At 50.0% G+C, this 26,436-nt stretch overlaps 1 protein-coding gene across 1 annotated transcript in view; it reads left to right on the top strand.

The window, feature by feature from the left end:
* Positions 1-14,370: 14,370 nt before the first annotated feature.
* Positions 14,371-26,436, top strand: part of gsg1l2b (gsg1-like 2b) — a 298,403-nt gene continuing 286,337 nt past the window's right edge. The window contains exons 1-2 of the mRNA XM_072483080.1: positions 14,371-14,919; positions 16,297-16,344. Coding sequence (XP_072339181.1) covers positions 14,619-14,919; positions 16,297-16,344 — 349 coding nt within the window. The 5' untranslated portion in view covers positions 14,371-14,618. The remainder of the gene's footprint in view (positions 14,920-16,296; positions 16,345-26,436) is intronic.

Here is a 26,436-nt window from a genome sequence, read left to right as displayed (position 1 = left end):
CAACCCCCTGGGCTCCATGGGGGGCGTCGGATGGCCAGTCCGTTTGCATCCCCCACCCATGTAGAGGCCTGGGGGCCATCGGGCACCCCGAGGGAGGAGGAGGTGGTGTGGTCCGTCCCGGCTCCCTCTGTAGGGGAGGTCCCGGTACACCGCGACACCTCGGACTCCCCCCCTTCCGTCCCAGGTGCATCGGGTGGGCAACAGGCAGGACAGGCTGGCAGCTCGCCATCCCAGTCGCCCGGGCCGCAGCCTGGCCCATCTAGGCCAGGACGCCCCAGGAAACGGCCGCCAAAGGGATCCAGTGTCAGAGGGCAGGAATCACAGGAGTCCACCTCCAGTTCTGCTGTACCGTCTGGGGAACCACGTAGACGTAGTCAAAGGGCCCGTAAGGCCAAACAATTAGACACTGAGTAAGTTGGCACGGGTGCAGGGCACAGATGAGTTTTAGGGGCTAGGGCACGTGCATGAACTCCTTTGGTTATTAAAGTCAATGTTACACCTACAGAAGCTGCCTTTGTGCTCTGTCCAAAGCGTGCGGGGGTGTCATGTACGTTGAGCGCAAGTGTGTGTGTGAGGGGTGGTCTTACCTCAGCCCCAGGTGAGTCTGCCCCCTTCCCCCTGGGCCGCCATCAACATCCCCCGGGCAGAGGACGGGACCGTGCGCTGCAGTGTCACAGCCGCATGCAGGGATGGTCCGGGTGGATGGTGGTACTGTGGCCATGGGTCAGACATAGTCCAACGATGTAGAGCCAGGAGCTCACCGCAGGGCGGGTTGTCATCATCCTCCATGGCCTACGATAGACACGCGTCCACCCGCAACTGTGTGAGCCCGGCCCGTTGTGCCGCAGGTGGATCGGCAATGGGCGGGGGGGGGTGGTGTGCATGCTGGTGGGGTGGGTGGGGTTGGGGAGGGGGGTGAGGGTGCTGGGTGGGTGGATGGGTGGGGGGTGTGGGTGGTCGGCTGTTGCCATGGTATGCGGTCTGTGGCCATACTACCCGATTCCCACGCCCATCTAGTCAGTGAAGCGGGCGGCTATCAGTCTGTCCCGTGCCCGCTGGGCCAGCCGGTAACGGTGGACAGCCACCCGCCTATGTCTACCCCGTCTGCCCTGACCATTACCCCCATCCCCCTCATCTGGGGAGGACTGCGCCTCTTCCTGCTGCTCCTCCACTCCGCCCTCCTCTGCCTGCGGCACATCGCCCCTCTGTTGGGCTATGTTGTGCAGGACGCAGCACACCACAATGATGCGGCCGACCCTATCTGACCGATACTGGAGGGCGCCCCCAGAGAGGTCCAGGCACCTGAAACGCATCTTCAGCACGCCAAAGCACCTCTCTATCACTCCCCTTGTCGCTACATGGGCATCATTGTAGCGGTTCTCCGCCTCATTGCGTGGCCTCCGTATAGGCGTCATCAGCCACGATCGCAATGGGTAGCCCCAGCAACCAGCCCCTCAGCCGGGGATGGCATCCCTCGTACATGCCGGGGAGGGATGACCGCGACAACACGAATGAGTCGTGTACACTGCCTGGGTGACGGGCGCAGACGTGCAGGATCATCATGCGGTGGTCGCAGACCACCTGTACGTTCATCGAATAGGTCCCCTTCCTATTAGTGAACACGGCCCTGTTATCTGCAGGTGGCCGCACGGCGACGTGCATCCCATCGATCGCGCCCTGGACCATGGGGAACCCGGCCACGGCATAGAAGCCCACGGCCCGGGCATCTTGTCTGGCCCGGTCCACGGGGAAGCGGATGTAGCGGCGCGCCATGGGATATAGGGCATCTGTCACTGCCCGGATGCACCGGTGCACCGATGTCTGCGATATGCCGGACAGGTCCCCACTCGGTGCCTGGAATGACCCCGTTGCATAAAAGTTCAGGGCCACCGTAACCTTGACGGACACGGGGAGAGGGTGTCCCCCGCCAGTGCCACGCGGTGACAGGTGTTCCAGCAGGTGGCAGATGTGTGCCACGGTTTCCCGGCTCATCCGGAGTCTCCTCCTGCATTCCCGGTCCGTGAGGTCCTGGTATGACTGCCTGGGCCGGTTCACACGGGGCGCCCTCGGGTGCCTCCGTTGCCGTGGGGCCGCGACGTCCTCCTCCCCCTCCTCGTCCTGTCGGTCGGGTGTCCCTCCAGCCTGGGCGGCTGCCGCCTGCCCCTCTGCAGCAGCCTGCGCCGCCTCTCTGGCACGCTCCTCCTCCTCCTCCTCCTCCTCCTCATCCAGGGCAACATAGACATGAGCGGCTGCCGCCACGGCGGCCAACATCGCTGGATGATCTGAAAACATGACGGCCTGGTGGGGGGAGGGGAACGACGACATGTCATCATTGCCCATATCCCCTCCTCCCCCCAGCCAGGTGGCATGGACCGCATGGGTCCAACTGTTGGAGGCTGGCACCTGGCCAGGTGGACCAACTCACTTGCCCTCCCATCCCCCTCCTCAGCAGGGACCCCACCCCCAACCTCCACCCCGGCACGGACCCCCCCAACCTCCACCCTGGCACGGACCCCCCCTCCCCCCTCCCCAGCAGGGACCCCCCCCCCCAACCTCCACCCCGGCATGGACCCAACCTCCACCCCGGCACGGACCCCCCCAACCTCCACCCCGGCACAGACCCCCCCAACCTCCACCCCGGCACGGACCCCCCCAACCTCCACCCCGGCACGGACCCCCCCCCCCCCCAACCTCCACCCCGGCACGGACCCCCCCATCCCCCTCCCCGGCACGGACCCCCCCCCCAACCTCCACCCCGGCACGGACCCCCCCCCCCCCCAACCTCCACCCCGGCACGGACACCCACCCCCCCCAACCTCCACCCCGGCACGGACCCCCCCATCCCCCTCCCCAGCAGGGACCCCCCCCATCCCCCTCCCCAGCAGGGACCCCCCCCAACCTCCACCCCGGCACGGACCCCCCCAACCTCCACCCCGGCACGGACCCCCCCATCCCCCTCCCCAGCAGGGACCCCCCCCCATCCCCCTCCCCAGGAGGGACCCCCCCCCCCATCCTGCTCCCCGGCACGGTTCCCCCCCCCAACCTCCACCCCGGCACGGACGACCCCCCCCACCTCCACCCCGGCACGGACCCCCCCCCCAACCTCCACCCCGGCACGGACACCCCCCCCCCCACCTCCACCCCGGCACGGACCCCCCCATCCCCCTCCCCAGCAGGGACCTCCCCCATCCCCCTCCCCAGCAGGGACCCCCCCCCCCCCCCCCCATCCCCCCCCCCATCCCCCTCCCCGGCACGGACCTCCCCATCCCCAACCTCCACCCCGGCACAGACCCCCTCCCGGCACTCCCCCGGAGCCCAGCCTATTCTAACCACCCCCCCCCCCTCCGCCGCACACACACACACACACAACCCGAGACACACCTCTCCTCACGCATTCAGACTGCGGCCACGCCATCGCCTGCCCAGAGCCAACCCCCCAGGCCGTCACTCACCTCCACGCTGGTCGGCGTGACCCTGGAGCAAAGGGTCACGCCGATGAAAAAGAGGTTTAATTTACGTCGACGTGAACGGTCATCACGTCGACGGGACTTCGGCCCATCCGGAAGGGAGAATATCGGCAGGCCGGAAATCGGCTGCCTTGCGCAGACCCGTGACATTCTCCGCGGCAGTGGCGACATTAACGCCCCGCCAACTTTTCTCCCTTCGGAGACTTCGGCAACCGGCGGGGGCGGGATTCACGGCGGCCAACGGCCATTCTCCGACCCTCTGGGGGGTCGGAGAATGACACCCAGGAAGTAGTGATGCAGGAGCAACAAGAGATGTCACTGTAAGTAATACTGTGGCTATGATTAGATATGATGTGGAGATGCCGGCGTTGGACTGGGGTGAGCACAGTACGAAGTCTTACAACACCAGGTTAAAGTCCAACAGGTTTGTTTCGATGTCACTAGCTTTCGGAGCGCTGCTCCTTCCTCAGGTGAATGAGCCCTGAGGAAGGAGCAGCGCTCCGAAAGCTAGTGACATCAAAACAAACCTGTTGGACTTTAACCTGGTGTTGTAAGACTTCGTACTATGATTAGATAGTTCAACAAGAAAGGAACCAGGTGAGTACACTCCTGTAAACCACCATGGCTCATTTTATTATGCAAGGGGAGACTGTGGCATCATGGGAATCTTGCCGGCTTAGTAATCCAGAGGCCCAGGCTTATGTGCTGGGGACTTGGGTTCAAATCCCACCATATCAGGTGGGGGGGAATTTGAATTCAGTTCGTAAATCTGGAATAAAAAGCTAGTCTCCACAATTATAAATGTGAAACAATCATGAATTGACAGAAATAAACCATCTGGTTCCTTTCGGGAAGGAAATCTGCCATCCTTACCTGGTCTGGTCTACACGTGACTCCAGACCCACCGCAATTTTGTTGACTCATAATATTACCCTTTGAAATAGCTGAGTCATGTAGTTCAAGAGCGATTCGGGATGAGCAACAAAAGATGGCCTTACCAACGGCACCCATATCCCAGGAAATATTTTTTTTTAAAACAAATTGTTTCTTTAAAGCCCTCCATGCATTTTTTATTACTTTCATTGAAACATGCAGACAGGACTTTTGTTGGGGAATATTATTCCCATCTACATGGGAAGATATTCAGTTAAAAAACATATCTTCCATAATCTTTTATCCTTCTGCTTTTGAGATTTTATTTTGACTCATTTTCACCTAAAAGCTAATTGTGATATAATAATTTAAAACGAAAAGGCAGAAATCCTACTGCAAGACAACCCTGTGCCCAGCTCCATTGGCTTGCAGAATGTTCTATACTTTTGTTCTGGGTCCTGGATCAATTCTAACGTGGGTATCGATGGAGTGAATGGCTTGTATTTCACTAGTTTGTAAAGTAAGATCGGCCCACAATATGCCGTTTCAGGGTAAGTTAAATTTATTGGAATCCTTTGAAATTAAGTTTTATGATGTCATGCAATCAGACTTTGTGGCTTCAAAATTTCAGAGATTACTGGGATGCCTATAAAGCATCAGGTATTGCATTAAAATTAAGAATAATCAAGCTCTGTCGTTATACGGCTCATGTAAGATTCACATTTCACAGGAAATAAAAGTTGTGCTGTGTCAGGGAGATGTATTTTACTGAACCCTCATGTGACTTAACTTATGGACCGAAAAATTAGAAAGTGCCATTTCAGGTGAACTGCTGTTTTCAGCATCCTGCTCACCCCTGGGTTCACACAGGCCAGATTTCCAGTTGCCAGCAGGGTTAAGACCCGTGCAGACGTGCAAACGAGATCTCTGGATCTCGTTTGCAGTCTCTAATTTTCAAATTAGGGGGTGAGGTAGGAGGAACAGGGAATCCACCCGCCTCCATGTAACAGCCAATCAGCTCCTTTAGGAGCTTGTAGGAGGCCAGCATTTTACTTTTCAAAGGAGGTTTCTCTGCTCTGACGTGGGAGGCACACCTGTCAGGTTCACAGTGGGAAAGCAAAGCTTGGCCCGCAGTTTCCAAGCTCGTAGGCTGTGTACCTGGGGGTAACCCAAAGATGTGTTGGAGCACGCGCACCCCCTCCAACCCCTGCACACGTTCCAGGGAGGTTCCCAGGTAACGATTGCACGGCAATTACCTGGGAAGTTCCAACTTCCAATAGACAATTGTGTTGCACTGGGAACCATGAGATTTAAATTGCAAACTTTGGATGGTTCTGACTGTCTTCCTGCAATAATTACCCCAAAACAATTAGAAAAATTCAAACCACTTCTAGCTTCTGGATAACCATACCACTGACTCACCCGACATCCCCCACCATGGGACCACTCCCCCACCACAAACCCTCATGGGACACTCCCCGCAAACCCCCGTGGAACACCCCCATCTCCCAATTACCAACCCCCCTCCCCACCGCCATGAATACCCACCCACAGGACTCCCCCATAACCCTCTAATACCACCCCCAGAGTACCTACCAGTCCCCTGCAGGAGTCCCCAATACTCTCCCGCTACCCCTCCCTCCCAACCTCAGTCACCCCCCACCCTCCAGGCCCAACTTGACTTCCACCACCTCCCCCATGCAGGATCAACCCTCACCCCCTCACGTTAGGCCCAACCAGACTACCAACCCCCAGACCAGGCCCAACTCGCAACACCTTCTTTAGGCCTGCCCCTCCCTCCCCCAGTCCTGACCAGTCCCGACTTCCCCAAATCCTACCCAGTTACCTAATACAGGCCTTTAAGGCCTTTAAGTTTACCTGGTTTACAGCAGCTGTTGTTCTAAAAGGGGGCCATGGCTTACCTGCAACTGAGTTGCCCTTGACTGTAGGCCCCCGGGAGTGGGCTGTAATACACAGATCTGTCCCAGTTTGAGCCAGAAGGGTGGGTGAGATAGGAGCAACTGGATTTCAAGATAATCAACTATCAGCGGAGTTTTCAGATTTTGAATATCATTGGGTCCTTGGATATCTTGCACCGGATCATGCGCATTGTCTCAGTATTGGCTGTTCCCACACTGTCTTCAGCATTTTTGCTGCTGGTTCTCTGAGGAACTGCCCGCTCCTCTCAGAAGGCAGCAGCAGGCTCCATTATGGCTGTCACCTGCCTTTGCTGTTTGCATCCTGCAGGAAGCTCCCACTTCCTGGAAATGCTCTACCTCGCTCATTGCCTCCCACCAAATTTGGGAATTCACATTCTAAAGTAGAGAATGGTGAGGTGTGGAGTCAGGACCTAGAGTTTAGATGGGTGTTGAGCTCCAAACCGTGCTTTGAAAAGCCGACCCTACATCTTCTCCCTAAAACCCCTCACCTCAATCACCATAACATAATTTGCCACCCGTAGCTCAACCCCGTGCCTCCTGACATTTTGAGCAACTTCTCAAATGCTCTCCTTACCAGCTTTCCTTCCAACATCTTTCATAAATTCTGACTGGCCCAGCACGCCAACAACTCCGGGGCAGCATGGTAGCACAGTGGTTAGCACAGTTGCTTCACAGCTCCAGGATCCCAGGTGCGATTCCCGGCTTGGGTCACTATCTGTGCGGAATCTGCACGTTCTCCCCATGTGTGTGTGGGTTTCCTCCGGGTGCTCCATTTTCCTCCCACAGTCCAAAGATGTGCAGGTTAGGTGGATTGGCAATGATAAATTGCCCTTAGTGTCCAAATGGGGTTACAGGGATAGGGTGGAAACATGGGCTTAAGTGGGGTGCTCCTTCCTAAGGGCCGGTGCAGACTCGATGGACCAAATGGCCTTCTTCTGCACTGTAAATTCTATGACATCTATGAAAACCTGTATCTTCCTCTGCATGAGGTGAAGTTTGACCATCACTGATCTGTGCTGGGTCCACTTCAACCAATGAATGAAATGTGAGACCCTCACCCTCATCGATAAATCAATAAATCACTCCACAACCTTTTCCAGTCTCTATAATCTCCTTCACCCCATATTTCTCAATTCCTCTGACTCGATCCCAAAGAGCTATCCCCCTCTTCCTTTGCCTCACGTTTGGTTGTACAGCATTGAGTCTCGATGCTCCTCTTTGGAGATTAGTCTCTGAACTCCCCAGCTCTCTCTCCTCCTTTTAAAACCTTCCTAAAACTAATCTCATTGACCAAGCTTTCAGTTATCCCCTCCTAGACTCCTCGTTCTAAGCTCAGTAATGGAATTTTCCCCCCCTAACTGTGAAGTGCCTTGGGATAAAATTTCTATTACAGATGTGATATGAATGCAGGTATGAATGCTGTCATTTGAGTTCACTTATTGTTACGTCAGCTAAACTGACATAGTCTCCTCTGATAGCCATCTATTATGCTCAGTGAAAAAATATTCTTCAATCCTATTATTCTTCCTCACACATCAAAGGCAATTCATTGTCTTTGAAGAGTTTGAGTCAACCGAAGGATGAATCGATCACAATTTCTTTCTTCTTTCGTTTAGTTCCACCCTCAAGATATGAAATTACTCCATTAGCTGAAGCCATAATTGAATTGATTTGGAGCCCCTGGTACATTGAGAGATCTGCACCTCCCAGTCACTTTCCCGAATCCATGATTTTGTTTTTCACCCGAAGAGCAAGAACTGTGTGAAAGAATGGGCAGATGTGAGCAGAAATTCAGATGGCTCAAGTCATTGTAGGGCACGTGATGTCTAGATTGTGGATTTTTGGAGACACATGTCAAACACATGTGTTTGGGGCAGCAGGGTGGCATTATGGTTAGCACTGCTGCCTCACAACGCCTGGGTCCCGGGTCAATTCCAGCCTTCGGTAACTGTCTGGTGGAGTGTGCACTTTCTCCCTGTGTCTGCATGGGTTTCATCCGGGCGCTCTGGTTTCCTCCCACAGTCTAAGGATGTGCATGTTAGGTCGATTGGCCATGCTAAATTGGTCCTCAGTGTCCGAAATGGGGTTATTGGGTTACGGGAATAGCATGTGGTTGTGAGCCTAGGTGGGTTGCTCTTTCGAGAGTCGATGCGGACTCAATGTAGTGATTCTATGATCCTACATCAAGAAACTGGAATAGAACTTCAGATGACATTCATATGGTATCATATCGTCATTCACATGGTATCATATCATGGGTCGGTGCTGACTCGATGGGCCGAATGGCCTCCTTCTGCACTGTATGTTCTATGTTCTATGTAACATACCAATGATCCTCACAGTTCATTTGTTGAATGTTATCTGTAGTTATGAAGGCAAAGTTCAATAACCCATTCATAAAACAAGGTCCCCAAAATAGCAAATGCAGTTAATCTTTTGGATAAGGGATAAGTGTTGACCAATAGACTGAGAGAACTACCTATGCTTCTTTAATTAGTGTCGCAGAGTAGTTTACATTCGCCTGAGGAGATACAGAACCTTTTTCTAACATCCTTGGCTTCACTAAAAATAAAGCTGGGAAAAGGCCTGCAATGCAGCTGATCAAATATAACCTTAGTCCCACTGTTACCCAAATTCTGAAGTTACCCCCATTATCTCCAATAGTGCAATGTTCCCTCAGTATTAGTCTAGATTACTGTAAAATGCGTCGTACATTTCAATCTGGTGGATAAGACGATCCCATTAATCATGTTTTTGCATATTCTAATTCTCTTCCTGCACCTAGTGGTTGCACGAAGGCAGACTTTCATCTGTTTCAATAGCTAGTAATTCCTTGAACAGGTTGCTTTCTGTCACCAGGGGCATATAGCTTGAGGAGTGTCACTTTCCATCAAGTGTGGCTGATCAGGAATTGTCCCTGTTCTTACCGCCAGCCATTGTTGTGTTTGGAAGGATTTGCAGGTTGACACATTCAACCTGTTTGGCTGGGTTATGGATGCACCTGCCTTGGCGATCCCATCCTGGGGTGGGACTCGAACCCGGAGCTTTTGGCTCAGAGGTAGAGTCACTACCCACTACGCCACAAGACCGCCTATATTTTTGCATATACTTTGCGTATATGTCAACCTCCTTTTCAGCCTTGACATACTGTACATTAGTAGCCAATTTCAATTTTTCTTCTCACAAATGCATGGTTTACATACCAGTAGCTTATAACTGAGCCAAAGAGATCATGCAGGCACTACAGGCTGTGCTGTGAAGGTGTGTGGGAGCAGACCCACCCTTTGCATCAGAAACAGAAGACATATCAAAATGGTGACCATCCACACTGGTGTTTCCCTTTTGTACTCTACACAGAAGTTGACCCCTACATTTGGACGGATTTTTCTAGGCTTCAAAAGCTGACTTAGACATCAACACCTGCAGTATACACTTAAGTATGTCCAGCTACCTTCAGTCATTTTTGCACTGATGCCTCCAGGTCTCCCTGTTCCTGCACCCCTTCAGAATTGTACTCTATTTTGTATTGTTTCTACTCTTTATTCCTACCAAAAGGTATCACTTAATTTAGCTGCCTTAAATTACACCTGACTGTCATTTCCATCAATCTATTGTCTCTGGGGAGTCCATTGCTTTCCTCTTCACAGTTCACAATACTTCCAAGTTTTGTGTCAGCTGCAAGTTTTGAAGTTGTGCCCTGTACACGAAGTCTCGGTCAGCTGTCCTCATACTGGCACCTGGGGAACACCATTCTAAACCTTCCTTGAGTCTGAAAAACATCTGTTCACAACTGCACTGTTCCTGTCACTCAGTAAACTTCACAGCCATGCTGCTACTGTCTCTTTTATTGCATGGGCTTCAACATTGCTGGCAAGCCTATTGCGTGGTACTTTATCAAACACCATTTGGAAATCCATGTGCTCCACATCAACCACACTCCCCTTATCGACTCTCTTTGTTAGCTCATCAATAAAGCTCAATCAGTTCAGTTAAACACTCTTTGCCCTGAACAAATCCATGCCTTCCTTCCTTAAGTAATCTACATTCTATCCAATGACTGTAAATTTTATACTGAATTATCATTTCTAAAAGCTTTCCCAGTCCCACAGTTAAAGAGACTGATCTTTACTTGCTATGTTTATCCTTACATCCTTTCTGGACAAGGGTATAACATTTGAAATTCCCAGTCCTCTGGCATGATATCTGTATCTAAGGAAGATTGGAAAATGATGGCCTCTGCAATTTCTTCCCTTATTTCCCTCAGTATCCTTGGTACATCTGATCCAGCCCTCGTGACTTATCAATGTTGACTATAGGCAGCCCGTCTAATGACTCCACTTTTTCCATTTCTAGCCCATTCATTGTCTCAACCATCTCCTCTTTCACTCCAGCCTTGGCAGCCTCTTCTTTCTTAGAAAAAAACAAATGCAATGTATTCATTTAGTGCCTCAGCCACATCCTCTGTCTCCATATGTGGATCCTATTTTTATCCCTTAATAAGATCCACCCCTTTTTTTATTACCCTTTTGATATAAATATACTCATAGAAGAATTTTGGATTCTCTTTTATGTTAACTGCCAGCCTCTTCTCATCCACTCACTTGAATTCTCATTTCATTTTTCACATCAGCTCCAAACTTTCTACATTAAGTTTGTTTCTTCCTTGCATTTTCAATCCTGACATCTGTGATGTGCACCCTTTTTCTGCTTACTCACTATCTCTTACATCATCCAGGGAACTCATGCTTAGCTTGCATCAGCTGCTAGGTGCCAACAGAGATGGCTCACCTGTGCAACAGGATCAATAGGAAGGGCATAGTGTGCTTTCAGAGTTGCCAGCACCCCAGAGAATGGTGTTATGCCAAGCCATATGAAAGAGATTGAGGAGTTTTTTTTAGATTTTTAATGATATCAAGGGGTGTGGGGGAAAGTGAAAATAGGACTTTGAAATTGGGGATCAACCATGTTCATACTGAATGGTGGAGTAGACTCAAAGGGCTGAATGGCCTACTTCTGCTCCGAGTTTCCATCATGGTGGCACAGTGGTTAGCACTGCTGCCTCACAGCACCAGGGGCCTGTGTTCAATCCAGCCTTGGGTGAGTGTCTGTGTGGAGTCTGTACTTTCTCCCCGTGCTTGCGTGGGTTTCCTCCGGTTGCTCCGTTTCCTCCCACAGTCCAAAGATGTGCATGTTAGGTGGATTGGCCATGCTAAGAAATTCCCTCTTAGTGTCCAGGGTTGCGAGGATAGGATGGGGCAGTGGGCATAGGTAGAGTGCTCTTTCAGAGGGCCGGTGTAGACTCAGTGGGTCGAATGGCTTCTTTCTGCACTGTAGAGGTTCTATGATTCTGTGACAAGCCTCACTTCACACCCCAGCCTGACCGACCCAGTCCTCAAGAGGCAATCCTTATCCTGAAGTCACTCAGAAATCCAATCATGAATTCAGGAGAAAGGTCCTTAGCCAGAGAGCAGATGAAATGTGAAAACTCACTACCACAAGGAGCAGGTGAGGCAAAAATGAACCCATAGATATTTTATGGGGAAACTCGATATGTAATTGAGGGAGAAAGGAATAGAGGATACGCTGACAGAGTGAGATGTATTCGGGTTGGGAGGAGGATACTGGATTATAAACATGGCGGAGACTTGTTGCGCCGGCTTCTGCAAATTGTGTTGCATATTTTAGAAAACTTCTATCGTTTCGCCTGGAACATGCAGCACGGCAAAGTCGTGTCCTTCGTTCCACAGTGTGGCCACCACAGAGCGGTCCGATCTCCCTCCTTGGTGAACAGCACTACCCAGTGTCGAAAGTGAAACTCGGCTGCAAGCTGCCCAGATACAGAATAAACCATCAACACCGTCCCTAACCCGACACACATTGGTGGTAGAAATTGAATTCCTCAATATCTGATCCATTCAGACCTGTGAAGTGCTGTCAATCTCTTTCACGGACACAGGACAGTTTCACCCCCTTGTCTGCCCAGATGTTTCAGCCTGTTGACCAACACGGTGCCCACTCGGCAGCTGAAAATCGAGTTGAAAATAAAGTCACCGGGGAGCAGTTTGTCTACCCACTGCAGCCCAGGTGAGGAATCGGTTCATCATCTCTGTGACGGGGGCCGGCTGATCAACCATGAGAGGGGCGGGGAGGGTGGGAGGGAGATGGAGTGAGAGGGTGGGGAGGGGAGAAGGGAGATGGAGGGAGATGGGGAGAGGGAGGGAGAGGGGGAGAGAGGGAAGAGAGTAGAGAGGGGAGATTGGAGGGAGCAGAGAGGGAGAGATGGGAGAGGAGAAGGGGGAGAGAGAAGAGGGGGAGGGAGGAATAGGGGTAGGGAGAGGGAGGGAGGGATGGGAGGGGGGAATGGATAAGTGAGGGGGAGAGAGAGGGGAAAGGAAGAGAGAGGGGAGGGAAAGGGAAGGGAGGGGAGAAGTGGGAGAGGGGAGGGAGGGGAAAGGGCAGAGGGGAGGGAGGGGAAAATGGGCGGGAGAGGAAAGGGGAGGGAGGGGAAGGGGGAGGGAGGGGTGAGGGGAGGGGGAAGGGTGAGGGTGAGGGGGAGGAGAGGGGGAGGGGGAAGAGGAGAGAGGGGTGGAAGTGGGGAGAGGGAGAGACAGGGGAGGGAGGAGGAAGGGGTGGGGAGAGGGATATTGGGGAGAGGGAGTAAGGGGGAGGAGGAAGAGGGGGAAGGAGGAGGAGGAAGAGCAGAAGGGAGAGCGGAGGGAGGGAGAGGGGAAGAGGTGAGGGAGGGAAGAGGGGGAGGGAAGAGAGGATGGAGGGAAGAGGGGAGGGAGGGAAGAGGGGAGGGAGGGAAGAGGAGAGGGGAGGGAGGGAAGAGGGGAGGGACGGGAGAGGGGATGAGAGGAGGTGAGAGGGGAGGGAGAAAGGGGCGATGAGGGGGGAGACAGGAGGGAGAGGGAGAAAGGGGGAGTAGGGGAGGGAGAGGAGAGGGGGGGCTGGGAAGGGGAGGGAGAGGATGTGGTAGAGAGTGGGGAAGGGGGAGGGCAGGTCGGAGAGAGGGGAAGGGAGGAGGAGAGGGGACCGAGAGGAGATGGCAGGAGGGAGGGGTGATGTGGAGGAGAGAGAGTGGGGGCAGGGAGGGGAGGGAGAGGAGATGGGAGAGGGAATGGGGAGGGGAAGGGAAAGGGTGGGAGAGGGTAAGGGAGGGGAGAGGGATGGGGCGGAGAGGGGCAGGGGAGGAAATGGGAGAGGGGAGGGGAAGGAGAGGGAAGGGCGAAGGAGAGGGAGGGAGGGTAGGGTGAGGGTGAGGGAGGGGCGGGGGAGGGAGAAAGGAGGCAGAGGGGAAGGGAGAGGGAGGGGAGGGAGAGGCAGGGGAAGGGAGGGGGAGGGAGTGAGGGATGGAGAGGCAGGGGAAGAGGGAGGGAGTGGGGGAGATAGGGGTGAGGGGAGGGAAAGGCAATGGAGGAGAGAGGGAATGAGGGAGGGAGAGGCAGGGGAAGGGGATGGAATTGGAGAGAGGAGGGAGAAGGGAGGCATAGGGGAAGGGAGAGGGAGGGGAGGGAGAGGCAGGGGAGGGGATGGGGAGGGAGTGAGGAAGGGAGAGGCAGGAGAAGGGAGGGGAGGGAGCGAGGGAGAGGCAGGGGAAGGGGGAGGGAGGGGAGAGAGAGGCAAGGGAGGGGAGAGGGAGGAGGGGAGGGATGGAGTGAGGGAGGGAGAGGCAGGGGAAGGGGAGGGAGAGGCAGGAGAAGGGAGGGGGAGGGAGGGAGGCAGGGGAAGGGGAGGGAGTGGGGGAGGGAGAGGCAGGAGAAAGGAGGGGGAGGGAGGGAGGGAGGGTGTGGGGGAGGGAGGGTGGCAGGGGAAGGGGAGGGAGAGGCAGGGGAAGGGAGCGGGAGGGAGTGAGAGGCAGAGGAAGAGGGAGGGAGGGGTGAGGGGAGAGAGAGGCAAGGGAGGGAGAGTGGGGGAGGGAGTGGAGGAGGACCTGTTGCACGGGACAGGATCGCAGTGGAGGGGAGGAGGCTGCCTGTTTGATTTCATTGCGATGAGTGAACGGCGTGTGATTGGCCTGCCCCCTCCCCTCCCGGAGGGGTGGGGGGGGGGGGGTAGAGGAGAAGAGACACAGATAACGTTGTTGGAGTTCCCAGGGAGGAAAGTGCCGCCTCCTAGCTCTGAGACAACTGCATCCCCGCACTCACACACAGCATGGAGCAGGGGGCAAGCCAGAGTGTGGGTGCCCGAGGAGGGTGGGCGCAGTGGTGAGCAATGGGCACCGGGTGGGGAGGAAGGGGCTGGACATTTCAGAAGGGCAGCGCGGATTAATATGTGAGCCCTCACCCTCTCCCAAACCCTCCCAACTCTCACTCTCTCTCTCTCCCTCCGTTAAAACATGGGAATCGACAGGAGGCACAGGGCGTCTCTCGCTCTCACTCTCAACTTTATCGCCCTGGTCTTCTGTGTGACCGCCTTCAGTACGAGCTACTGGTGCGAGGGCACCAGGAAAGTAGCGAAGCCCTTCTGCAAAACCAACGCAAAGGGGAAGCAGAACAACTGTATCGAGTATAACAGTCCAGACAGGAACGATAGCAGTGTGGTCCGCTACAGCTGGGAGACAGGCGATGATAAATATGTCGTTTGCTATTTTCACGCCGGCATCTGGTTCTCTTGCGAAGAAAACATTAGCGGGGAAGGTCAGTGGAGTTTCAGCTAGCTATTTCTGTTTATAAATAAACACATCTATCTGTCTATATGTCCATCTGTCAGTCAGTGTGTGTGTTGTAGATGCCTCTCTCTTCTCTCTGTATCTAACACTCTATTTCCTCCAATGTATCCTCTCCTATCTATGCAAATACCTGCGGTTAGATAGACACATGGAAATCTGTCAGTGCTTCTTATACATTGGGACCAACTCTACCTGCGTTAGAATTAGGCAGAATCATTTCCCGGTGGTTGCCGAAGTGAGGGTCATGTGGCTCTTTGGTGTGAATGGGGAGAGAGGGTGTAAACCTTGTGCTGACTTGAGGGAGAGAGGCAGGTCCGTAACAGGACCCAGAGAGAGCTTCATCCAGCTCCAGGGGTCACATCAACCCATCGTCTGTTCCTGTCGGTGTAGGCACTCCCCTCCCCTCTCCTCCCAAATCAAAGTGCTCCCTGTTCCTTGAAACTTCTATTTCTGTTTTAATCGCTTCCTCTCTCTTTTTTTACCCCCCCCCCCCCCCTCCACACACACACAAACACACACACGATACGAAGAACACAGGAATAGAGCACCCTGACCAGCCCACATTGATTATGTCTGAGGTCAGAAGGAGCAAATATGCTCTGGCAAAACAGTCATCCAGACTCGAAACGTCAGCTCCCCTCTCTCTCGGGCAGATGCTGTCAGACCTGCTGAGGTTGTCCCAGCGTTTTCTGTTTTTAGAAGCCTTCTCCGTCAAACGTGGCGACTTCGTGCTGGGAGAGGGGTGCAGAGTGTTCACACGCACACCCTCCGTCCGGGACGTGCAGAATCGATGGAAGCTCAAAGCGGCAGAGACGGTCCCAGGAGTCGGAGGGTGGCCCTGGAGATGTGAGGGACCCAGCACTGGGCGAGGAGTGGTGGTGGGAACAAACCGTCTCTCTCTCTAACAGGTCATATAGCATTTATAAAGACGAATTTAATTCTCGCACCTTCCATAGCCAGCTTCACAAGATCTACTCTGACAATGGCATTATTCAGACACTCGAGTAATCAACAAAATAAGGCGGGCAGAGATGTTTGTACACAGAAGTTCCCCTGTAACCGTAGAGGGGCTGCTTGCACTGTTGCAATAATTGTCATCGGTCTATCCATGGGTAATATTGCCTTTTGCAGCCTGTGTTTAACTTCAGTTCCCCCTATGTTTTTGGTTGAATGAGGCAATTTAATTCCTCCACAATACCTACAAATCTCTACTTCTATCTCTTTCCAATAAGGGTAAATAAATGCTGTTAAGTGCAAGTGCCTGTTCTATATTTTCAAACGATGACTTGTGCCTCGTGTTGTTTTTTTGTTTGTTCACTTTGTTTTCTTCTGTGTCGCTTCACAGGGGAAAAATGTCGAAGTTTTATTCATCTGACGCCGCCTGCTGAACGAGGTCAGTCTGGAGTGAATGTCTAACAGAGGCATTTTATCTTTCTAATTATTGTGACCCATTCATTACCTTTCAAAATGTCTGGTGATTGTGCCGGCCTAGCTCTAGTCACAGATGCCCAAATCATATTCTTCATTACAGTTAGTGCAATATCTTCCAAACCTGCAGTGTCCACCATCTGGAAGGGCAACAGGTGAATAAATGCACCAATACCAACACCTCCCGGTGCCCAACTGAGTCAAGTACCACCCGGCTTGGGCATATAGCTCCTTTCCTTCATCGTTGCTGGGTCAACAGACTGGAACTTCCTACCTGACCACTCTGTGGAGAAGGCCAGCTTCTCAAGGGTGACATTTTATTCATTCAAGGAATGTATGTGGGTTTCGCTGGCATTTATTTACCATCCCTAATTGCTCTTCTTGAACTGCTGCACAGTCCATGCGGTGTAGGTACACCCACTGTGCTGTTAGGGAGGGAGTTCCAGGATTTTGACCCAGTGACAGTGAAGGAACAACGAGATATTTCCAAGTGATGATGGTGAGTAACTTGGAGGGGAACCTCCAGGTGGTGGTGTTCCCGTATCTGCTGCCCTTCCCCTTCTAGATGGTAGCAGTCATGGGATTAGAAGGTGCTGTCTGAGGAGCCCTGGTGAGTTCCTGCAGTGCATCTTGTAGATGGCACATACGGCTGCCCTGCGCATCAACGGCGGAGGGAGGGAAGGGTGATAAATGCCAACTTTGCCAATGACTCCAGCATTCCAAAAATGATATTTTTATTAACAAAACACACTCCAGCACTGTGAAATCCACCCCCCCCCCCCCGCCCCCAGCCCCCGCCTTTCATAGGGAGTACATTTCAGTAGCTCAGGGTGGTGAGTCAAGAATTGGAGGTAATTTTCCAAACACCTGATGTGCTTTCCAATGCGCAAAGCTCCACCCCAAGAACATAAATCCATAAGGTGACCCGTTAGATTTAAACCGTGAATTTACACTTGAGTAAATTTGTGTATTTAACATTTAACGTTGTTGTGCAGAGTTCCCGGCTGCTGTATTGTAATTGAGACACTAACCTCTAACTTTATACAGGTTAATATATTAAAATGGTGAACTAAGCAATTTAGTACAAAGATATTAAACATTTAAGTGCTAATATTCAGGCAGCATAATTCTTAATGTATCAGTCTTGCTGGCATTCCTGTCTCTTCAGTCAGAAAGTCAAGAAGAGACTTGAATGTAATTATCTAGCCTAGGTTGACACTTCAGTACAGTACTGAGCATGGCACCGAGAGAGTTCTCTTTCTATAGTAACTACAGAGATTACAGACAGAGACTGTCTGTGTGGTGCTTGCACATTCTCCCGTGTCTACATGGGTTTCCTCTGGGTGCTCCAGTTTCCTCCCACAGTCCAAAGATGTGCTGGTTAGGTGGATTGACCATGCTAAATTACCCTTTAGTGTCCAAGGATGTGCCAGTTGGATGGGATTGTGAAGTTACACAGATGAGACGGGAGAGTGGGCCTAGGTAGGGTGCTCTTTCACAGGTTTGGTGCAGACTCGATGGGCTGAATGGCCTCCTTCTGCGCTGTAGTATTTCTATGGTTCTAACCTTAAATTGAGACCCTATCAGCCTTCTCAAGGAGCTGTAGAAGATGCCACAGCAGTACTAAAAGAAAAGTTTCTCCTGGTGTCCTGGCCTACATCCATCATTCAATCATCATTCCTAGATTATTGTTGTGTGAAAACTAGTTATTGCTTGTCCCAACATTCCAAAAATGCCTGCATATTTCTGTACATCACTGACTGGGTAGCATATGGACTGTTCATTTTTAAATGTTTCCAATTAAGGGGCAATTTATTGTGGCCAATCTACCTACCTTGCATATCTTTGGGTTGTGGGGGTGAGACCCACGCAGACATGGGGAGAATGTGCAAACTCCACACGGACAGTGATCCGGGGCCAGGATCGAACCCGGGTCCTCGGCGCCATGAGGCAGCAATACTAACCATTGCACCACCGTGGCACCCTACCATATATGGACTGTTCAAAGAACATGCAAACATGCAAACCTGCGAAACAGGAGCCCTTCGGCCCCTCAAGTCTGCTCTGCCATTCAATAAGATCATGGCTGATCTGACTGTGCTTCAAATTCCACATTCCCAACTACCCCCAGATAATCTTTGATCCCCTCACCAAACTAAAATCTCTACCTCCGCCTTAAAAATATTGAGCGACCCCATCCTCCACCACCTTCTGAGGCTGAGAGTTCCAGAGTCCCACAGCCCTCTGAGAGAAAAACAAAATGGTCTAATCTCTGTCTGACAGGGTGACTCCTAATGTTAAAACAGTGACCCTCACTGCGGACTCACCCACAAGAGGAAACACCCTTTCCAAGTCCAATTTGTCCAGGATCTCATATACTTGAAGAAGGTGGATACTGTGTGAGTCATTTCTTCATGCAGGCGGGAATTAAATTCTCCATTGTTTCCCTGAGGGCCAAAATTGTTCATTCCGCCAAACAACCTAAACAACATCAATGTATTGCTTGAAAAGTCAAACTGAGAAAATGTTGTTGACAAATGTTTTAGCTTAAAGTGGACAGCCTATTTATGGGAAAAGTGAGTGCGGGGACTGATAAGAGCCGTTTCTATCTCAAAGCAGTACAACAAATGAATTTGTAATCACCCCTAACTCACTAAAGAAATGGAGGGCAGGTCAACAGTTATGTGCGGCACTCTTGTTGCTGTCTTCAGGAGACAATGTAACTCGCAAAAAAGCTGTCCGGGGCAAGTGAGCTGTCACAAGCTTCCATGCAGCTGAATGGTGCTACAATCAGAAATTGAGTCTGTCTGTCTGGTGTCACGCTTTTGGAAACTCATATCGTTGAACATCAGTGACTAATATAATGTGTTTGTAAGAATTTCTCCCGGCTATCATTTTAACAGAGGTCGTAATGTGTTTAACAGATGTCAAATCAGTCCTTAATGAAGCAGCTATGCATATTGTTCGCTGATCTTTGCAAATTTGTTGCAAACAGTGCCATGGAAATTCAATGTAGATTTACTCATGTTGATATAGACAAGCAGTGTCAGCCTATCTGGATGATTCCTACAGGATTGGAATTTTTGGCTGCCACCTATGTTATTTCAACTGCTTTTAATGTCAGGTATCTGATTCTATCTCTGCCCTTCAACATCCCCCCACCCCCCATCTGATTGTCAGGTCACATTCCCTGATTAATATGATACTCCATTTGAATGTTACATGCTTGGTCCTGACCTATTCCACTTACCCATTCTCTAATTATGTATAGCCCAGATCCCACCCTATCATTTCCTCTTTTCACCTATTCTAATTGGTGTCCAGGAGCGCTCCGACCCTTTTACATTCGATTCAATGCTATGCTACTTCTATCAATTTTCTTCAACCTGGCTCCTCCCTGCTTTAACCAAATCATTGGGGTTTCTGCTGGACTCTGTGAGATCTGCATGCCAGGTGTTGGCAGCACTGGAGTACTGCCTGTGAATTATATGTCTCCTGTATTTATGAAGCAATAGTTGTAACTCATCATGATGGTTGAGCCGCCCTACATTTCCTTACGTGGATGGATATGTACACGTTGGTTGAGCACTCTGTTTAAAGACCGGAGCTGCCACTGTTCCTTCTCCAGCTTTCGCTATCCTGAAAACAACCCCTATAAAAAGCAACCCTGCTTTGCTCTTCTCTTAACATTTTGTAAAAATCTAAAACTCGGGGGCAGCATGGCGGTGCAGTGGTTAGCACTGCTGACTCACGGCGCAGAGGTCCCAGGTTCGATCCCGGCTCTGGGTCACTGACTGTATGGAGTTTGCACATTCCCCCTGTGTTTGTTTGGGTTTCGCCCCCACAACCCAAAAGATGTGCAGGGTAGGTGGATTGGTCACGCTAAATTGTCCCTTTATTGGGAATAATAAATTGGGTTCTCTAAATTTACTTTTCTTAAAATTTAGAACTTAGAACGCAAGATTCTTCTGTTGCTGTTTATTGTTGCATTCTTTCAATGCATACATTTTGCATATTCCTAGAAAGGACAATTTGTTTGTGGATGCACTGTCACAGGTTTAATGATGGTAAATGGGAGATATAAGAATTTGAGGAACGTTGATAGTGGAAAACAAAGGATGATTGGATGTGTGTTTTGTGATTTGTGTCACATACCTTGTGATGAAATGTTCTTGAAATGATGTTTCATCCCTCTAAGGGGGATGATATGTAAGAATCCTTCCTGTTTATTTCCTTTTTTCCCATTTATTTAATTTTATTATTTTTGGTCTGTGGATCCATAATTGGGATGTGCCTTTAAGCAGAAGAATGCTTGCCAGGACAGGGTATTCCCAGGTCTTGTTTTGGAAAGGAAAAGTCAGACTCTTTGGCACCGGGTGGATCTACGGAACCAGCTTTGGAGGAAGTTATCTCGATTAGTTGGCTGGCAACCAGTAGGTTGGCCAGGGACAGTGTTCTGCCTGTAACAAGTCAGTGATTGATTCCTGTGTGATGCTTTCTGAGAGAACTTGGTAGAAGTGTTTAGACCTTAGAAGGAGAAGGAACGCTCGCTCTCTTGCTTGCTGAAGTGAAAGAACTGCTTTATTGTTCTAAAACCAGTAAGTGCGTGACCAATTTTGCTGTAATCCAGCGTTTGTCATGAATGTGCAGAGAAAGGAAACAACCTTGCCAGAGAAAAACATCTCATGCCTAGATGGAAGAAGTACCAAAATGAACTTCAGAAAGACATTAACTGGAAGTCATGCCAGTGCATCAAAGATCTTTTATCCTTTTATTTTATTAATATTTTCTTTAACTTTCAACTACCCTTTCCCCTCTGTAATATTTATCTGTGTATGTATAGAGAGTGGGGATAGTTAGAAAGGGGGGGGGGACATTGAGAAAGGTGTATTCGATAATTAGTTACATTTTCTATCAGTTTAATTACAATACTGTACATAAAAAAAGGTTACTTGTGTTAAAGTTACACACCTGGTGACTGTAGTTTATTGGGCTCAGCCAAGGACTCGGGTATTTTAAATAAAATCTAATTTCACCTGTGTTGCATGTCCAGGTCAAGTGGGGCTGGAATTGACCACACACTAGCCCAGTGTGTCCTGTCACAATAGTGAACCTTTTCAAATTTTCTCTAGCATCCAGAGAATGCAAACTGGCACGAAAATTAGTTAGGTGAACTATAGGTAATAGATTGAATTCATATATAATTAGGAATTCATACCTTAAATTGAAGACGTGGTTACCTTTGTTAAACAAAGCAGATGGACCTGCTCCAAAGGTCTTTGCACACACATCGGGACATCTTTGCGTCTGACAAACCGATTAGAACTTTTCCAAAATCTTTGATATAAACAGACTGTACAAGCTGTTACAAAAGGTCACAAAGGACACAGATAGCACGGCACAGCAATATTCGAGAAAAAAATAGAATATTTTAAACCCTGTCTGTTTTATATTCTAAATGACCTATTTTTTTTTAAATGTTAAAATGATATCGTAATATATTGGAGTCAACTTTATCTACAAAAGAGCACAATTATTGTTTTTATTTTAAATGAAGGATTCATCACACATTAACTTTAGGTGGTATGGAACATCTCCTTAAATGATTACCACTTATTAATCACCTTAGTTTGAATATCGCAAACCATTCTTCCAAGATTCAATTTTTGCTGATCTTAAGGAAAAAAGAGAAAGGCTTCGACTATTTGATGACTTCATCATGGACAAAGTAATATGAAGCTGACAATGCGGTAAAGCGTTAAATCCGTTTTTAGAAAACACAAATTATGAAAATGCAAAACAAGTTAAATACATTATAGACATTGCTACTGAAAGATGTTGCAAACAGCCATTGACCAGGTAAATGTTCAAATAATAAGGGAATCCTCAACAATTAAATAATTACCAATTATAAAATAATTATCAATTGGGGGTGGCAAGGTGGAAAAGTGGTTAGCACTGCTGCCTCACAGTGCCAGGGACGTGGGGTTGATTCCAGCCTTGAATGACTGTCTGTGTAAAGTTTGCATGTTCTCCCCATGCACTAAATTTAAAAAATTAAGCATTGGTAACTAATTAAACATAATTACTTAATTATAATTTAGAGGGGTATCTAAGCCAGAGATCGGAGAGTACTATATTTAGCTTTCACATTTATATTAGAAATCTAGTGCTAGAAAACAGGTAGTTAACAGTAACTTTAAAAAATAAAAAATACATTTTTAAAAACTTTTAATTTTAATTTACTAATTAATTGACGCAATGTCAGTTAGAGGGGTGCAGTGCTCTGACTGTGAGATGTGGCAGGTCCGGGAGGCTTCCAGCGTCCCGGATGGCTTCATCTGCAGAAAGTGCACCCAACTGGAGCTCCTCACAGACCGCATGGTTCGGTTGGAGCAGCAATTGGATGCACTTAGGAGCACGCAGGTGGCGGAGAGCGTCATATATCGCAGTTATATAAATATGGTCACACCCAAGGTGCAGGCAGAGAAATGGGTGACCACCAGAAAGGGCAGGCAGTCAGTGCAGGAATCCCCTGTGGTTGTCCCCCTCTCGAACAGGTATACCCCTTTGGATACTGTCGGGGGGGATAGCCTATCAGGGGAAAACAGCAGCAGCCAGAGCAGTGGCACCACGGCTGGCTCTGATGTTCAGAAGGGAAGGTCAAAGCGCAGAAGAGTAATAGTAATAGGGGACTCTATAGTCAGGGGCACAGATAGGCGCTTCTGTGGACGTGAAAGAGACTCCAGGATGGTATGTTGCCTCCCTGGTGCCAGGGTCCAGGATGTCTCCGAACGGGTAGAGGGCATCCTGAAGGGGGAGGGCAAACAGGCAGAGGTCATTGTACATATTGGTACTAACGACATAGGCAGGAAGGGGCATGAGGTCCTGCAGCAGGAGTTCAGAGAGCTAGGCAGAAAGTTAAAAGACAGGACCTCTAGGGTTGTAATCTCGGGATTACTCCCTGTGCCACGTGCCAATGAGGCTAGAAATAGGAAGATAGAGCAGCTAAACACGTGGCTAAACAGCTGGTGTAGGAGGGAGGGTTTCCGTTATCTGGACCACTGGAGCTCTTCCGGGGCAGGTGTGACATATATAAGGACGGGTTGCATCTAAACTGGAGAGGCATAAATATCCTGGCTGCGAGGTTTGCTAGTGTCACACGGGAGGGTTTAAACTAGTATGGCAGGGGGGTGGGCACGAGAGCAATAGGTCAGAAGGTGAGAGCATTGAGGGAGAACTAGGGAATAGGGACAGTGGGGCTCTGAGGCAGAGCAGACAGGGTGAAGCTGCTGAACACAGCGGGTTTGGTGGCCTGAAGTGCATATGTTTTAATGTAAGAAGTATTACGGGTAAGGCAGATGAACTTAGAGCTTGGATTAGTACTTGGAACTATGAAGTTGTTGCCATTACAGAGACCTGGTTGAGGGAAGGGCAGGATTGGCAGCTAAACGTTCCAGGATTTAGATGTTTCGGGCGGGATAGAGGGGGATGTAAAAGGGGTGGCGGAGTTGCGCTACTGGTTCGGGAGAATATCACAGCTGTACTGCGGGAGGACACCTCAGAGGGCAGTGAGGCTATATGGGTAGAGATCAGGAATAAGAAGGGTGCAGTCACAATGTTGGGGGTTTACTACAGGCCTCCCAACAGCCAGCGTGAGATAGAGGAGCAGATAGGTAGACAGATTTTGGAAAAGAGTAAAAACAACAGGGTTGTGGTGATGGGAGACTTCAACTTCCCCAATATTGACTGGGACTCACTTAGTGCCAGGGGCTTAGACGGGGCGGAGTTTGTAAGGAGCATCCAGGAGGGCTTCTTAAAACAATATGTAGACAGTCCAACTAGGGAAGGGGCGGTACTGGACCGGGTATTGGGGAATGAGCCTGGCCAGGTGGTAGAAGTTTCAGTAGGGGAGCATTTCGGGAACAGTGACCACAATTCAGTAAGTTTTAAAGTGCTGGTGGACAAGGATAAGAGTGGTCCTAGGATGAATGTGCTAAATTGAGGGAAGGCTAATTATAACAATATTAGGCGGGAACTGAAGAACATAGATTGGGGGCGGATGTTTGAGGGCAAATCAACATCTGACATGTGGGAGGCTTTCAAGTGTCAGTTGAAAGGAATTCAGGACCGGCATGTTCCTATGAGGAAGAAGGATAAATACGGCAATTTTCGGGAACCTTGGATAACGAGAGATATTGTAGGCCTCGTCAAAAAGAGAAAGGAGGCATTTGTCAGGGCTAAAAGGCTGGGAACAGGCAAAGCCTGTGTGGAATATAAGGAAAGTAGGAAGGAACTTAAGCAAGGAGTCAGGAGGGCTAAAAGGGGTCAGGAAAAATAGGGTTAAGGAAAATCCCAAGGCTTTTTACGCATACATAAAAAGCAAGAGGGTAGCCAGGGAAAGGGTTGGCCCACTGAAGGATAGGCAAGGGAATCTATGTGTGGAGCCTGAGGAAATGGGCGAGGTACTAAATGAATACTTTGCATCAGTATTCACCAAAGAGAAGGAATTGGTAGATGTTGAGTCTGCAGAAGGGTGTGTAGATAGCCTGGGTCACATTGAGATCCAAAAAGACGAGGTGTTGGGTGTCTTAAAAAATATTAAGGTAGATAAGTCCCCAGGGCCTGATGGGACCTACCCCAGAATACTGAAGGAGGCTGGGGAGGAAATTGCTGAGGCCTTGACAGAAATCTTTGGATCCTCACTGTCTTCAGGTGATGTCCCGGAGGACTGGAGAATAGCCAATGTTGTTCCTCTGTTTAAGAAGGGTAGCAAGGATAATCCAGGGAACTGCAGGCCGGTGAGCCTTACTTCAGTGGTAGGGAAATTACTGGAGAGAATTCTTCGAGACAGGATCTACTCCCATTTGGAAGCAAATGGACGTATTAGTGAGAGGCAGCATGGTTTTGTGAAGGGGAGGTCGTGTCTCACTAACTTGACAGAGTTTTTCGAGGAGGTCACAAAGATGATCGATGCAGGTAGGGCCGTGGATGTTGTCTATATGGACTTCAGTAAGGCCTTTGACAAGGTCCCTCATGGTAGACTAGTACAAAAAGTGAAGTCACACGGGATCAGGGGTGAGCTGGCAAGGTGGATACAGAACCGGCTAGGTCATAAAAGGCAGAGAGTAGCAATGGAAGGATGCTTTTCTCATTGGAGGGCTGTGACCAGTGGTGTTCCACAGGGATCAGTGCTGGGACCTTTGCTGTTTGTAGTATATATAAATGATTTGGAGGAAAATGTAACTGGTCTGATTAGTAAGTTTGCAGACGACACAAAGGTTGGTGGAATTGCGGATAGCGATGAGGACTGTCAGAGGATACAGCAGGATTTCGATTGTTTGGAGACTTGGGCGGAGAGATGGTAGATGGAGTTTAATCCGGACAAATGTGAGGTAATGCATTTTGAAGGTCTAATGCAGGTAGGGAATATACAGTGAATGGTAGAACCCTCAAGAGTATTGAAAGTCAGAGAGATCTAGGTGTACAGGTCCACAGGTCACTGAAAGGGGCAACACAGGTGGAGAAGGTAGTCAAGAAGGCATACGGCATGCTTGCCTTCATTGGCCGGGGCATTGAGTATAAGAATTGGCAAGTCATGTTGCAGCTGTATAGAACCTTAGTTATGCATACTTGGAGTATAGTGTTCAATTCTGGTCGCCACACTACCAGAAGGATGTGAAGGCTTTAGAGAGTGTGCATAAGAGATTTACCAGAATGCTGCCTGGTGTAGAGGGTTCCATCTCTGCTACTCCACTACTGGGCCGATATCTGGGGTTTGAGTATCTGTGTGTGTCTCTCTCCAGCTGGCACTGAAACTTCAGAGGCCAGGGGATGCCGCACTGGGACACCTCCACGGGAGAGAGCACTGAATCAAGCCTGCCGTTTATCCCCAACCGGAAGCCTGAGGCTTATATCACACAGATATCCAGACTCCCACCAATGCCCAGGTGATTCTCTCTCTTGCCGGTGGTGCAACACCCACCCGGTTCCTACTTCGCTGGAGTAGCTTTCCCAAGAGAGAGAATAGGACAATGCTGTTTATTACCTAACCAGC

This window comes from Scyliorhinus torazame, chromosome 18, assembly GCF_047496885.1.
Source record: "Scyliorhinus torazame isolate Kashiwa2021f chromosome 18, sScyTor2.1, whole genome shotgun sequence".
Taxonomy (NCBI): Eukaryota; Metazoa; Chordata; class Chondrichthyes; order Carcharhiniformes; family Scyliorhinidae; genus Scyliorhinus; species Scyliorhinus torazame.
This window is presented reverse-complemented; position numbering and strand designations above follow the sequence as displayed.